This window comes from Peromyscus eremicus, chromosome 17 (genome assembly GCF_949786415.1).
Source record: "Peromyscus eremicus chromosome 17, PerEre_H2_v1, whole genome shotgun sequence".
NCBI lineage: Eukaryota > Metazoa > Chordata > Mammalia > Rodentia > Cricetidae > Peromyscus > Peromyscus eremicus.
In genome coordinates, this window is record NC_081433.1 from 50,088,987 (window position 1) to 50,105,483 (window position 16,497).

A 16,497-nucleotide genomic window follows, 5' to 3' on the forward strand; every position below is an offset into this window, starting at 1 on the left:
ACCTAGATCTCTGTCAGTTAGTGTTTTATGAAGGAGGGTAGAGGTGCTGTATTCTGAGCACAGGGGCGGGGGGTCTAATTTTGGCTGACATTAAGAACATTATGGTGACATTTAATTAGCTTACTTCAAAGAATGTGAGTGAAAAGTGTTTTTCCATACAAAGCTGTTCTGCATTTTTAAAGCATAGGACAGTTTGAAAAACGTGAAGATACTGGGAAGGAAAGCGCGGGGATCAATACCAGGCATAAACCAGTTCTCAGAGATGCTCTGGGAATCACTCTGCAGTGTCAGGCATCTGCCCCGTGAGGACCACCAAGGAGGTTGATGGGACAGCAACCCTGCTTTTCTGTGACTTGCCTGCTACTTGCCACACAACTGATCTCAAGAACAGAGTCCATAAAGAGTGTGGGGAGAGTGGGCAGAATGGCGATGACTTCCCAGGAAGTTCAGGGCAACGTGGTACCTGATTGGCGGCTGTGTCTTCGGGCTCCTGGATGTTGAAGACATTGGCACTGTCAGCACCGAGCAGACGGCGAGCCATTCTTTCCTCATAGGTCAGCCTCTGTGCAAAAAAGGTCACAGAAATACAAAATTAGGGGGGGAGGGGAATCACAACTATACATTGCTAACGGAAAAAGGATAAGAACGTAAAATAAGTCTTGACTTTTTTTTTTTTTTTTTCTGTAACTAATCTCTCCTCAGCTTCATAGCTCGATCCCAAAGAGTCTGTTTCTTGTCCTGGCTTCGTTCAGGAATGAGTGGCCTTCGCTGGCCTTTCTCTCCTGCTTCTGCCTCAGCTCGCCCAATTCAAGGCTGGGAGATGAGATAATTAATCCTGGCAGCTTAACCACCCGATATCACACCGATCCAAGTGAACGATAAGCAGCCAGGCGGAGCCCACATAGGACAGTTGTGCCGTCCTTGTCCTTAGTGAAAACCCAGAGGGAAAAGGGGGGGCTTTTAAAACAGCAGAGGAGATGTTCCTCTCAAAGACTTTCCCAGGCTTCAGAACATCCATGTCGGTTCCAGCCAGTGACAGAAAACATTGCTGCTCAAAAGGGCAACACATGGAGCACGGAGAAGAAAAGCAGGTATTGCTGGCGGAGCCAATCCTCCTGGTCAGTCCCCACCACATGTGACACCCAGAATACGCTCCATCAACAGGGGGACAGGGGAGTCTGAGGTCAGCTCCACCTCTAAGGACACTGCTGTGCAGTGTAAGCAGCTTGAAGCAAAGACAATCCACAAAAAACATGGCTGAAGTAAGGACAAGCCAGCAGCCAGCATCCACAATCCGTGACTTCTCAGACGTGCACTGTTTGCCCACTGGGAGGGTGACCATACTGCTGCAGCTCCTGCTAGCTGTCTGCTGGGCCCTTCCTATGTGTGACAGGCCAACAGTTTTGTGATTCTTCTTGCCTGTTGTTTCTATGCGCCTTAGAATTATGGATCTGCGAGAGCTCACAAATCCTCCTAGGGGCATTTTCAAACAAGGGATCAATTAGAAATAAGGAAAAATTTGTAGGGTAGGATCTAAAAAAAATACAGAGTCCAAGCATTATTTTAGATGAACCTTCAAATTTCTGAATGTCAACACAAACACTATTCAACAGTCTCTAATCAGAAAAATATGTTGGATGAATTTACAGTTTCCAGTAATTGCTGGTTCTGGTCCCAGCTGGAACTGGAAAGTGAAACAGATCCAATGCCAAATAGCCCTAAGGTTGAAATTCTTTCATTTGCTGAAGAAATGGCAGGGGACGCGGAGAGGGTGTCTTAATGTCGCAGCCAGTGATTGGGTCCAATGCGTATGCAAAGTGATTCTATCAATGCTATTAACAAGAGGGAGTTCAGTTTTGAGATGGAGGTTTAGATTCCTCGTGTTCTGGTGGAGAACATTGTCATCAGTGGGAAGCCTGTTCCGCATAGGTAGAAATAGTAACTGGTACCTACTCCCTCACCGAGATGTCCCTGCTACCTTTACAGCCAATTCCACTTCACAGCTTGGTTTCTATGTCACTGTGCTGTGTGGAAATACAAGCCCTTCTCCACAGAAGCCAGAATAAGTAACAGAATATTATGTAATGGTATGAACAACTTATTTGAGAATCTCCTTTTTGAAAAAAGGAACTTGGCCTTTCTTGTCCTAAACTATCGACTCTGGGATGGATAAAACTAACTGTGAATGCTTACTAATTACTAAACAGATAAATGTAAATAATATACACATATGAGTTATAGAATATATACAAGCCAAATAAGAAGTATACATACCAATGTATAAGTTGTAGCTTATAGAAGTTTTATTTTTATCCAAGAGAACCCCCATCCCTAAGGAATATTTAAATAAAAAAAAAATAGTTTGTGCTAGGGGGAGTTGGAGTGATGCCCTCACCTGGCTAGAAAAAGTCCCATAAGCATCTGTTTTAATCTTCCAAAGGCTTTTGTTGACAGAGCCAGGGAACACTTCCAGAGTGTGTGCAATCACTTGTCAGGGGAAATACTTCCCTCTCATGCAGAGCCTCAGAAGCCAGTGAAATAAGCATCACAAAGCTCGATAGAAGCTTAATCTTAGATGAGCCCTTCATCATTAAAATCAGCATCTATAATACTCCTCTGTTCTCCAACTTGCCAATTACACAGGCTCATCCACATTTTTATCAATGCTTCACGATTAAAAACCCCAGGAAACGAAAGCATGTTCTGTTCTGAAAAGGCATCAGAGAAGGTTTTACACAGAGGCCTCTTCAGCTGAAGAGCCAACCTTGTGTTTCTGGTATTTCATGATAAATCCAAAGAAGGCCCCTCTCTTGTGTTCAGGCCGCCTGATTTGCTGGCTTCCCCAGCCCTTTAAAAATTTCGAGAAGATAAGAACTGAGTAAGCAAACAAACAAACCCAGCTATGGAATATTTGAGTAGGGAGCGAATTGTCTATTTCCCATCAGATTGAAGGATATGGTCGCTAACCTGTAGCCTTAAAGCACGAGTAGTTTTTGTTATCAGGTTTGGTAGTATTGCTTTAAAACTCGGATCGAGACTGTGGGACAGGCATTACTGTGAAGTGATGGAGCAGTATCTACTCAGGCAGGGAGGATAGGATTCCACCTTGGCCACGGTTCTACTAGCACAGGTTATTCTGGGGTTAGGGGGGACACCCTTCATTCCAGTTCACTGCTTCTGGGTACCTGCTATCCCAGATCACCTTCCTGTTTCCTCCCGAGGAATCTCTGTGGATGTGGACACTTTATAGTGGCATCATTAATCATTTGTTGTGGTTTCAACCCTGGTTATTGTCCTTTCCTCTCCTACTCACTAAGAGGGATGCTGAGACTCAGAGGTAGTGAAACAGTCTGGTGGGCAAGCCTTATGAACCTGAGCCTTAGTGAACTAGGAGAAGAGATCTAGGGAGCAGGGAGCTGGGATCCTGAGTCTAAACCCCTCTTCCGTCAGTACCGGCTGGCCATTGTTCAGAAGGTCCTCCTTGAAGCGAAGTTTCCGTTCCAGGTCTTGAATGACAGCATCCTTGCTGCCTTGAATCTCCTCATCAGACGCTATTCTAGCAGTTCTACTGGCCTTCTTTGGAAATCCCCTGCGCAACAAAAGCATAAGGCGGTACAGTCAACACGAGTCCAAGTCAAACATTGGAGTTCAACAAAAGAGAGCACAATGTAGCACGGCTTATCTCTTAAAAGCATCTGCAGCCACTTATAAGGAGAGAACCATGAAAGATGCTTTTAGGAGTTCAGGAAGCACCAACTGGAACCAGTTCTTGGAGAAGGTTCAGATACCCAAGAGCGAGCATCTTCAGTGGCGAGGTAAATGCCACAGACAGGGAATGCTTGCGTTTTAATCCTAGGAAGTAGCATGCACAAAAACCTGCTTTCTATTACTCAGCAGAGAGAGTAAATTGAGTGTGTAATGCCTGTCAATCCGGCACTCAGGAGGCGGAGGTAAGAGAGGCAGGAGTTCAAAGTCATCCTCAGCTACATAGCAAGTTCAAAGCCAGCCTGGACTCTACAATACTCTGTTTAAAAAAGTGAAAATCCTTCACGTGTCTTATATATTTTATACATAGAACACAAGGGTATTCTATGCAGAATTCTTAGTGTGCCTGTATTTTGAGTGTGACCTATCACAGGTTTCTACTTACAGTATCAAGTGAATTCTCAAAACAGTGTGCATTTGGGAGGGTTTCAGAAACTGGATTTTCACATTACGGATGTCCAACCTAGATTACATTTGCTACGTCCCCTCCCATCTCCACGTATCCTGTTTGACTAATGTAAGCCTGAGCTATAAGATCTTTGGTGTGGTTTTACACCAGCGGGCTCTGGCAGGTCGGCCTGTCTTACCACGGATGGTAAGCCATAAATCTGCACTACAATACATCACATCATAGAGAACACGGCAGGGTCCGGCTTTTCGAGGGCTGCAGCAATTCCTGCGCTGTGCACCAGGGGGCACCAATGCTGCGTGCTGGGTAGGTGTGGACTCCTGCTGGTGTCTTAAGCAAACTGCTTTCTATTTTTCTGTCTCTGCCCTCATCAACTCAGTGGGTGGAAATCAATGAGAGACTGAACACGCTGTAAAGGGAAAATGAATGACCCATCACTACCCTATCCAACATAGTTGAATTTGGGGGCTAAAAGAAAATAAAGCAAGTCATAGAAAGATTCATATAGTCCTTTCACTTATAAAGAGGCAAGGGCTGAAGTCTGGTGCTGGGGGCAGTGGCTCCCTGAGTGTATGGACCAATGTTTAGAGAGATTCCTACCCCGATGCAGGGGCTGGCTCTAAGCCAATTTGAGTTTTCTTTTTCCCATTCTTCTAAGTATTAGTTAATTTAGTAAAGGTAGGCGGCATGCCTTGGCCAGAGACAGGTGAGTGATGGAAGTGGGATGAGAAGGTCGTGTGCTCCCATCTCTAAAAGGGAGACATGTCCCTCTTCTTTCCCTGGTAGGAACAGAATGCCCCATCTTAGACTTGTTTTGTAAGCCAGCATACCCTGCGTCCTTCACCTACTGATAGCCGAGTCTTTTGATACTTACAGAGGAAAATATCCTAGCTAATAAAACCCGCGCCTCCAGCTCCATCTAGTTCAGTCAAAACTGCCCCAGCGTGCTGGCGTTAAACATTAAAGAAACAAATAAAAACTGTGACATCTTTTACTTTTGTTCTATTCACTGAGAGGTGATCTTGAGATTTAGGGAGACCGGAAGGGGCAGAAAAATAGGTGGGGGCGAAGGCACCGATAGAGTCACATGAATTATGATTTAGAATTCAGTTTTTAGTACCATGCAGTCATTTAACAAAAATGCTCATAGTTTTCTGGGTTTCCTAGACAGGCTTGCTTCCAGCTACAATCATCAGCTTTCACCTTAATGTCTCCTTGGAAAAAAATGTGCCTAAGTCTATCCCACTGGTAACGTCCCATGCTTATGGTCTTCATGGATCTCTCATACTGATTATCTGTATTCTTGAATGGTCTCTTTCCCACCGTGGCTGATTTCACTCACCACAGAACACATGCGGATGTTTCTGTAATGAGTGAACATACGTATTATCTATCTTCACTTCTATATTTCTCTCCTTTCCCTTCTCAGTCAAGAATACTGGCTCCATACCATCTGAAACCAGAGGACATGTGAAAAGCCAAGCTCGGGTCAAGGCCAATATTACACAATTTTTGAAGAAAGCTTTGTGCCGCTTCTGCCACAGTCTGAGGAACAGAACAGTTGGCTCCTGAAGTCACCCGAAAGACACACGGAGGGCAGCTAAGCTCTTGTGCGTGAATTGCACGTGTGTGGGATTTCCCACTGTTACGCAGCCTGAGCAGTATAACCAAGCTGCCCACGCATGGATGAGCAGCCTCTGGTTACGGAAGGCGCCTCTGTGTTTCAGGCAGACTACACCGAGGGCTGTGTCCTCAGCACAAATAAGAACCAAAGGTGAAGCTGGCCGTGGTGGTGCGTGCCTGTGATCCCAGCACTTGGGAGGCAGAGGCAGTTGGATCTCTTCAAGTTCGAGGCCAGCCTGGTCTACAGAGTGAGTTCCTAGGACAGCCAGGGCTACGCAGAGAAACTAGAGGCATAAGAAGGTGAATGTCAAGACCAGAACAGATGATCTAAATGAGAGAAATAGAGAGCTGGCGTTTATAGACTGTTCCAACTGTCTGGGACAGATAACACCATCTTTACTAGAGTGGGTCCTGCTGGTTGGAAAGCATTTTCTAGTGTACTTGACTCTGTTTGGGGAACTTAGAACAGCTGCTCTGGGACATTTCACAGAGGAGCCCTTTATCTTGGTGTGGTCTCTGCCACTCAAGTATTTATCATTTCAATACAGGAAAGAAAAAGAATGAAGGGAAGGACATTCCAGGGGGTAGTAAGAGCCACAGACTGTCAGGGATGTAGGCAAAGGACTTCCATTAGTGCACTCCGGCCATAGCTGAGGGTGTAAAGGACACACACACAATGTTACTAAGTGTGTGAAGACCTACCGAGATCTGGGTGCCTGGAGCCTGTGGTCAGAATGAGCCCTCAGGGTCAACAGTCACTGTGAACCACGAGGGAAGAGATAGGGAAGACATCATTTCTCATCCATAGTTTAATTTGGAACATTTAAGAAATGGTGCTGGGAGCTCATTCAAATAATTCAGAAAATGTTTTAGGAAAGCAAGTTAGGAATAACATATAAGACTGGCGTTAGATGTCAAAATGGAGCGTTTGGGAAGGGGAGTGGTCCTGTCTCCAGGGCAAAGTTTTTGAATACCCTACTGGGGTTGAAAGTGACAGGGCTGTGGGACTGCTTCCTTAGGTGGCCTGGCATTTCACAACCAAGGAAGAGCCAGCTCCTCAGGAAGTAAAAAGGCGGCTGCTGACAGAGGGGCATTCTCTCTTCAGGTGACTTGTACAACTAAAAACAAAACAATGCTTATTCAAAGTCAACTGTACTCAAACTAGACCTCCTCACAGAAGTCCGCACTCAGAGGCAAACCTGAGCCAGTAAGCAACTTGTAAACGGTAGGCCCAACTGCAAAGGACACCACAGAGCCGTTTCCTCTGACTGTGACAGGAAGTCACCTGCTGTTTCAAATAGCACTCATGACATCGGGGCCAAAGCATTTAGAGCATGTGAAGACCACCTGGAAAGTAAACTCTTCCAGGTCAGATGACCGGCACACATCCTCCCCTTGATACACGCCTTCAGGTCAGTCTGGCAGATGGCAGAAACAGCTGTGCGGAGCCCAACAGCTGGAGGTCTGGCCTGTCTTTCCAACCACTCTACGTCCCTTTACTCTTCAGAAGTTGAGTGGCCTGAGGGAAACTCAGTCCCACAGCTATTTCAGGGCTTGAAAGTGCAGGCATTCTGTGATCCTTTCTATATTCAAAGGTGTCTGTCATACATTCAAGAATATGTAATGTATCCCCCTCACTTACTGCATATAGCACTATGAGGGTGTCCCCCTGGCTATTTCCTATAAGCCAGGGGAAATAGAGGGCACTGGAAGGTTTGGATAGAGCTGGGATAGAGCTGTTTGTTTGTTTGTTTGTTTTGTTTTTTTAGTTTTTTTTTTGAGACAGGTTTTTTTTTTTTTTTTTCTGTGACACAGTCCTGGCTGTCTTGGAACTCACTCTGTAGACTAGGCTGGCCTCGAACTCACAGAGATTCCCTCTGCCTCTGCCTCCTGAGTGCTGGGATTAAAGGCGTGCGCCACCACGTATTTTTTTTTTTATAAGTACTATTTTTAAACTGAATTTTACTTCTATACTAAAATGGCTAGAGCACAAAAAACTGAGTACCATAAGCTCTTATTTAAAGTTAGCTTCCCACTATTTTCTGTGAGGAACGAGCTGAGAAAGGAGCACACACAACACTCTGGATGACTGGGTATTGTGTCGTCCCTGACTGAGTCTGACTGAGCTACCCCTGGTCAGAGACCTTTTGGGTACCGGAGGCCTTGCCTGTGAAGCTGCTAGGGAACACAGGCCCGGGTTGCCTAATGACAGGACCCCAGGGGATGCTTCCCATTCCTTCAGTGGGGAATGGCACCACACCTACTTTTCCGTCTCAGGAAGACCCGAATAACGAGATGCCTGCCAGGTCTGATGCCCCTTTCGTCTGCCGGGTTCTCTTTTTTCTGGTTACTATTTAACCGATGGCTTGACTTGAAAACTGAGTTAAAATGCTCATCGGTCTAAAATGTAACTGTAAACCGAGCCTGTCACAATCAAACCTCTCCTTAAGACGCAGCAGAGGGCTGCACTGCTTTTGTAGCTGTTTTCTTCAGTCTGGAACTCTGAGGCTCACACTAGAGACCAGAGGCAATGCACTCTGGGGTAGGTCACAGCAGGCCCACTCTGCTCAGGCTTATTCCAGATACGGGGAATCCCCCTCACTTACTGCATATAGCACTATGAGGGTGTCCCCCTGGCTATTTCCTATAAGCCAGGGGAAATAGAGGGCACTGGAAGGTTTGGATAGAGCTGGGTGAAATGCTCTCAGTATATGGAAGATATGCAGGCACATGTTCTCATGTCTCACAAACGTGGGGTAATATTTCAAGCCAAAGCTACTCATAAAAAAAGAGGAAATTAAGAGAATCGTATCCTGAGCATGGTGGCACATGCCTTCAATCTCAGCACTTGGGAGACGGAGGCGTGGAGATCAGGGGTTGAAGGGGAGTCCCAGTTACTTACGAGTTTGAGGCCAGGGAAGGCTACGTAAAACCTTGCCTTAAAAAAGCCAGAGACAGAAGTGGGGGGTTGGGGGGGGGAGAGAGACAGAGATGGGAGCAGGGAGAAGGGAGGAGAGGGATTAGGAGAGAAAGAGGGAGGGGTTGACTGATTCATTGTAACGGGCTTGGCGGCACATGTATGTAATCCCAGTACTTAAGAGGAGGATGCTAAAAAAGACAGCGGATGCTGTCTGAAAAACCAAACAGAAGAGGCGGGAGCACTGTGGCCATGCCACACCCCTTATGAGAACAGAGTCCAATACTGAGGGTGATCAAAAGCCACTGTGTCTATTGGATCCTACGGAACGGAGCTGATCGAATCCCCAGATCTGGCAAGGACATGCAGAGATTCCCCTGGAGACTGAAATGCCCACAGCACGTCAGAAGGAAACATGTTACCAAAGACTTGTCCACCAAACCCAAAGAATGGCTTCTTCAAGTGAGGGGAAGTTCATTTAGGACAAGAGGACAGCCACGTAGTCATGGCTTACTGGGCGAGAATAGAGCTGAGGACCTGTGGCCTAAGCTGGCCCTACTATTGGGTGTCACAGAGCTTAGCAATTCTTTGGTACAGTTTCCACAGGCACAAATTAGTGTGGCTGCTCCATTCACTTTTAAAGAAATGTTAGGAATGTCTGGACTCTTTTGTGGTGATAATTATACTCTGGCTCCCAAAAGCTGCTGGTGATAATGAACAAGAGCTCCTGTTCCAGGATGCAAGCCCTCAGAATCTCATCGCCATCCTTAGAAGAAGGTCAAAGCCGAGGCTCAGAATGGACCACTCACTGTCTCCGCTTAAGATGATTAAGATCATGACCACACAATGCTTTTGAAAGACGAATCTGATCAACTTCTAGATGAGTGGTATTAGGGCAGATTATTTATATGGTACTTGATTGGCTTCCTGGAAGCAAGATTTGGTAGCATTTATTGACGGAACTGTCCGCACTCTCCCACTTCATGAATCAATAGTTGGCCTCTTTGTAGTAGATAATGCTTCCTTTTCTACCAGCAAAATAAAGGCTCAAACCAAAACACTGGGGAGAAAGTTTTCCTCGGGCCAGCTCTCTGACTCAGCTTTGAACAGAAACCCATTATGGTATCATTGTTGTAGGAATCTGTTCTTTGACTTCCATTCTTATTTTGACGATACTATTTCCAGTTAGGATTTGAGAAGAAGCCAGATTTCAAACATGGAATTCATGTAATCAGAATCCAGAAAGCACCCAACAAAGCAAGTCACTGCCCTCTCCCGTTTAGGCTAGCTACAGCAGTAGCTGTGCGTTGTGATGTAACTGCATCCCAACCGGGAGACGCTTTAGCTAAGAGTGCAAATAAATTCTATGCTTTATTCCTCTTTTGTCTCTGAGAATGTGGTAAACTCTGCAGTGTGACTTCAGCAGGAAGAGTAGAGATACGGGCTCTAGCTTGCTCTTTAGTAACGTTTACTCTCTTAACATTCTACTTTACGTTTTTGTCTGTTTATTGATGTGTGTGCTTGCCTATAAGATGCACACGTGGAGGTCAGAAGACAGCCTGTGGGAGTCAGTTATCTCCTTTGCCATGTGGATGCCTGGACCGAATTCAGGCCTTCACGTTTGGGGAGAAGTCCCTTTCTTAGCTGAGCTGTGTATTTCAGCAGTTCCATTCTGAGCCCTGCTTTCTTTGAGAGAGAGGGTCTCATGGATCCCAGACTGGCTTCAAACTTGATGTTTGACCGAGGATATGACCTTAAACGTGTGATCTTTTTGCCTCTACCGGAATGGTTCGATCACAGGAGTGCTGGGGACTGGACCCAGGGCTTCCTGAACAACAGAGCTACATCTCCAGCCCCACACTTCCTCGTTTTTTTGAAATCTGCTATGAAAGAAATGCTGACTTAGCTTTTACTCACTTTATGCTCCAACAGGTCTTGTCGATACCCGCGTGGTATCTAGTTAGAAGGTTTTACTGCGCTTTTATAAATAACTCATCTTTAACAATTTTAAAGAATTTTAAGGCTGTCAGTATGAGGTTTGGAGCAATAGATTTTAAATAATCTGCAATAAAAAAGCTGAGAGAAGAGTCAAATGGTCTGATGCCTGGGGGCTAAATCACTATATAATTTCCTACTTGACCTCATGCCACTTTATTTATCCATGTTAGTGGTGGTTTGAATGAAAACGGCCTTCATAGGCTCATATATTTGAATGCTTGGTTTCCCAGTTGGTGGAACTGTTTGGGAAGGATTAGGAGGTGTGGCCTTGTTGGAGGAGGTGTGTCACAGGGTTTCAAATCCCACACCAGATCCGGTCTCTGTCTCCAAGCCTCCGCTTATGGATCAGATGTGAGCTCTCAGCTACTGCTCCAGCACCATGCCTGCCTGCCTGATCCATGCTCTGGACACCAAGGCGGTCATAGACTCTAACACTCTCAAAAGGTGTGGCCCAGATTACATTCTTTCTTTTTGTATGTTGCCCTTTCTTAAGGCAATAGAAAAATTAACTAAGGCAGGGTTTCCCCTTTTCAGTAGATGTATTTAAAGGATTGTTTCTTAATTGTGTTTAGTCTTTCAGCCAAAGCCCATCTAGTGTATGTAACGCTGAGCTGAGCTGAAATAAGGCTTAATTTGGTGGTGAGGGTATGGATTTGATAGTCAGACAGGCAGGGCTTCTAGCTCAGTGTAGTGACTGTGTAGATTCATGTTATGTTAGTGGGACAGGGATATCTCTTAGTAATGTGCCCAATGAAGTAATGTGAGCTGTACGCTGCATGCACGGCAGCGAAGGCCACCTTCTTCATTATGGAAAGCACTATGGAGGTTTTGCTGATGAGAATTTTAAGCAGCTGCGCTCGGAAGAGACAGCGTCTTAGTAGTGGAAACTGATTGCCACTTGGCCACGGGATGGTAAGGGACTTAGAACTCCGGGGTATGCAGGCTTGGAGGGGGCGGGGCTCACTGTCATGGGGAGTCTGTGCAAGTACAGTCCCTGGGGGTGCAGGTGTCACTCACGCGGGGGTGACGCCCTTGGGCAGGCCCAGGGCGTTGACAGCGACGGGCGGCGGCTGCGAGGGAAGCAGGGCACTGAGGAAGGCTGCGGGGGTCTGGCCGGGGCCAAAGCGGGCGGGCGAGCCGCAGTGCGAGGCGGAGCTGGGCAGCGGTGGCGGCGGCGGCGGCGGCGGCAGCGGGAACACGTCGGGCACCGGGAAGGCCGCGGAGGGACTGAAGACGGGCGGCGGTGGCGGTGGCGGCGAGGGCGAGGACGGGCCCCACATGGCCTCGGGTTCCGCGAAGGGTGGCCCGGGCGCGCGGCCGAAGGGCCTGGGCGTCGGGGACAGAGGCGACGGCAGGCTGGACGAGCTGGGGCTGGAGGCGGGCGTGGCCAGCCCCGACGCCGGGCCCAGGTTCTGCGCCGCGATGAACTGCTTGGGGCGAGCGTAGTTGAAGGAGCCGGAGGACTGCATGGTGGCGACGCGGGAGGCCAGCGCGCTCATGGGCTCCGCGGGCACCGGCGACGCGCGGGCCGCGAGCTCGGGGAAGGCGGGCGGCGGCGGCGGGAAGGGCGGCGACGGGGGCGCGCTGCTGCTGCTGCCGCTGCTGTTGCTGCTGTTGCAAGGGAGACCCGGGGGCGCCGGGGGCCAGGCGCCCGCCTCCTGCTCCAAGCGCACTTGGTTCTGCAGCTGCTGAAGCTTCAGAGGATCCCTGGGGACACACAGAGAGAAAAGCGACAGGTTCAGAGAGGGGGCGCATCCCGGGTGGAGAGATACACACGCGCGCACACACCCAGTTTCTCACGCGTGCCTGATTGGAGGTGGACTCTGGATATGCCACAAGTCATCAGAGTGAAAGGGGATAGCGGATGCACTCTGGACAAAGCAGGGAATGATCATGACAATGGTTTATTTCACCCCCGTGGAAGGGGCTGCGGGGGTGGCCCTGCGTTCTGATCCAAGAGCAAGTACCTCTGGATGAGGTTAGGGTCCCGGACCAATGGCTCCCAGTGGCCTGTAGCCAGGTCCAGGGGATTAGTCGCCCTCTTCAGGCCTCCGAGGGCACTGCACTCACCTGCACAAACCACACACACATATTTAAAAGACCACTTTGCCAACTATGATGAAGCTGTTGTCTGATTTTCAACAGTCATATTGTAACAGAACCTCTATTGGCACTAAGAAAAAAAAAGTGGAGATGAGTTCCCAGCCTTCGGTAGACAAATTTTTTGAGAAAAGAACAAAAAAAGCTACAATTAAAAACAAAAGCCGCGCTGGGCAGTGGTGGCGCACGCCTTTAATCCCAGCACTCGGGAGGCAGAGCCAGGTGGATCTCTGTGAGTTCGAGGCCAGCCTGGGCTACCAAGTGAGTTCCAGGAAAGGCGCAAAGCTACACAGAGAAACCCTGTCTCGAAAAACCAAAAAAAAAAAAAAAAAAAAAAAAAAAAACCCGCAAAAAACAAAAAAGAACTGCTTTATTTTTCTTATAGATTCCAGTTAGTCTGCTTTGCCTCCTTCACTGACATCAACTCAACACTCATATGACAAGCTGAGTTTTTTACTTCAAATTGGATGCAAAGGAGTGGTGTCTTATGATGGGGGAAGCTGAGGCAGGAGGATTGAAGATTTGAGGGCATCCTTGGCTACAGAGCAAGAATCTGCCTCAACAAAACAAAACAAGGCTGGCCATGCTGGCTCATACCTGTAATCCCAGAAGTTGGAAAGATCAAGGGTCCAAATTCTCCTTAGCTAGAGTGATGTATTTTCATGGGTGTGTGGGTGTTTTTGCCTGCATGTATACCTGTGTACCTCCCGTGTGCTTAGCCATCTCTCCAGCTGAATTTTCGTTTTTTTTTTTTTAAATTTTTTTTTAAATAGAGGGTGCCAAGCAGCTAGAACTCCACTCTTTTTACCCAGAGGTTTTCCTGGTGAATTAACTGTACAGCTGCTTTATTTTGTTCAGACAGGTAAGCATGGCTGCTGATGGCTGGCCACCGGAACTTTGGAAGAAGCAGAATCTGAATAAGCAAGCCAAGCAGGTACAGCTCCACGAGAAGGCAAAGTTGTGCACTCAATTTTAAACTTTGAAAAAAGTGGGGTGAAAGGGGAGTAGGTGGCTCATGGATAAACACTTTGTGGCACCAAACATGAACATTAGCATTCAGATCTCCAGAACCCACATCAAAGTTGGGTGTGGAATACTCCTTTACACCATGTGAATATATGTCACCTTGATTGGTTGAATAAAGAAGCTGACTGGCCAATGGCTGGGCAGGATGAAGTTAGGCAGAAGAGCCCAGCTGAGAATGATGGGAAGAAGAATGGCAGAGTCAGGGGAGTCGCAAGCAGAGGCAGAGAGAAGCAAGATGGTCATGCCAGACTGAGAGAAGGTACTGAGCCACATGGCAGAGCGTAGACAAAGAAATACAGGTTAATTTAAATGTAAGAGTTAGCTAGTAACAAGCCTGAGCTATTGGCAGAAGATTTATAATTAATATTAAGACTCTGTGTTGGTTATTTGGGAGCAGCTTGAGGGACAGAAACTTCTGCTTACAGTTGGGCATACCTGTAATCACAGCACCCAGAAGGCAGGGACAGGGAGTCCCAAGACAAGATAGCAAGAGATTTCCAGGAGAAAACAGTGAGCTCTGGGCTCAGTGAAAGACCTTGCCTCAACATTTAAAGTGGAGAGCAATAAAGGAAGACACCAGACATCAACATCTAGCCTATACATACACACATCTTGCACAGGTACACACATACACATCACATCACATACACCACACACATTAAAGAAAATGCCAAAGGGTTTTTGTTTGCTTATTTTTATACCGAGGCATTTAATCTTCCAAAAAAAAAAAAAAAAAAAAAAAAAAAAAAAGAAGAAGGTTCCAGAAACTCAAAACAATAAAAAGAATGGAAGGCGCAGGTGAAGAAGCTGGAGGTTTATTATCAGGTATCATTAGATGGGGGACCATCACAAGTTCTAACCTCCTTCCCATGCCTTGGATAATTATCCAGGGGAAGCATTACGCTTACATCCACGGAAAGGCAAAGAAATACTTTCTGGGGGGCTGAGAGCAGCAGAGAGGGCGTGGCTCTCAGTTCCTAATCTGTGCAAGGCATCAAAGATTTTTAATAACAAAGGACTTCGTGGGATCCCACTGAACTTAATTTGAGGGTTTTAAAAGCAGCTCCACCGCTGCTGAGACTCGCCACTCCCGTGAGATTCCAGATGTCTGTGTGGTTTGGGAGACTGTCCGGCACATGTGCTCCCACTTCATGTGTTTAGGACCAGACTAGGAAGAGAACTTGTAAAAAAAAAAACCACCCACCAGCTCCAGAAACAATGGCCCAGCACTCTTGTTCTGATTTCCTCCAAGCCCTTCCCACACCTCCTGCCTTCTTCCCTGGCTCCTCACAGGCTGTGGAATATGCTCCCACACTCTGGCGGATGCTGCACCTGGCGGCTTTCGTGAAAGGTCCCGCTCCCAACGCTGCCAGCCTCTCTATGCTAGCAGGAGACACACAGATGGGTCTGAAGACAATTTAAGTGTGGCTTGCATCAGCAAATAGCTGGGTGGTGCGCGGGCCGCTCCAGAGACCACAGGCCCTCTACCAAGGAGGAGGGAATGGCTCCCTAGAACCACCTACATTGGTTTTGACTCTTTTCATAAAAATCAGTCTTGCTTGGGAAGAACCAGATAGTCCCTGCTTCCTGACTGGGAACACAGAGTGACCGGCTGCCTCAAGCCTTGCTGCCATTAATTTTCTGCTACAATAGTCTATTTGGAAAAAAAAAAAAATAGGAAGAACTATAAAATGTGTTAACCCAAAATGGCCTTAGAGCTGCCCAGACACCACTCAGAATAATACAGTATTTGGCTCCTGTTGTACATATTAGAATAGATATGAAGAACTTTACTAGGATTGTTATTTTCCCGTTTTTCAGTACTTCAGCCTGGGGTCAAGAGCATAATGTTCAGAAGAGGCAGAAACAGGAAACCCAACCACTGACTATGAGTCTTCAAGTGTCTGATTCCCACTTGGACAGCAGTTTTATCTAAGTGCTTAAATGGATCTGACGGCGGATTTCGGAGTTAATGAAATGTGCAATTTTAGACCATTGGCTCCATTTTCATCTGGATACTTCTCTGGAAGTTGATTTTTTCACAGAGATAAGAGGGCAAAGAGTCAGAGATAACAGAAAGCTGAATCTACCCAGGCTCTTTGGAAATTACTCACAAGTTGTTTGTTATTAAAAAAAAAAAAAAAAAAAAAAAAAAAAAAGGCTTGTCTGGTTTCTCCACTTCTTTATCCTGCTGGCTTTTCTTTGAAAAGGAAGCTACAACAAACCTTTTGGAAATCCTACTTATGCAAGAAAACCCAGCTGTCACCTCCTGAAAAGCCTTTGTCACAACCATGCTTTGGATGTCAGAGTGCTCAAATCTTTGGTTATACACAACTGATCCATCAAATTCTCCTCACTTCTTTCTTCCTCCTCTCCTCACCACACCCCTAATTCAAAAAGTCTAAGAATTTCCCCACTTATAACACACCCTACAGTTCTCAGCATTTCAATCCTCCAGGAAACCAAACCGCCCTTGAGTTTCTGTGAAGCGCCTGTCACGATCCATTCACAAACACAAGAGGTGGGGAAACGCGCTCCAGGTTAGAGTCAGTTCAGAATCTGGGTCTGCCCTTTGGTTCACTCCCTACACCAGACACGCCAGCATCAAAGAACCTTGACCTTCGATGGAATTAAAAAAACAAAAAACTGGGGTCCCGTT

At 46.9% G+C, this 16,497-nt stretch overlaps 1 protein-coding gene across 1 annotated transcript in view; it reads right to left on the reverse strand.

The window, feature by feature from the left end:
- Palld (palladin, cytoskeletal associated protein) overlaps window positions 1–16,497 on the reverse strand; it is a 387,847-nt gene that overhangs the window by 24,811 nt on the left and 346,539 nt on the right. The window contains exons 10-12 of the mRNA XM_059245052.1: window positions 11,730–12,419; window positions 3,454–3,589; window positions 464–562 (exon numbers count right to left, since the gene is read on the reverse strand). Coding sequence (XP_059101035.1) covers window positions 464–562; window positions 3,454–3,589; window positions 11,730–12,419 — 925 coding nt within the window. The remainder of the gene's footprint in view (window positions 1–463; window positions 563–3,453; window positions 3,590–11,729; window positions 12,420–16,497) is intronic.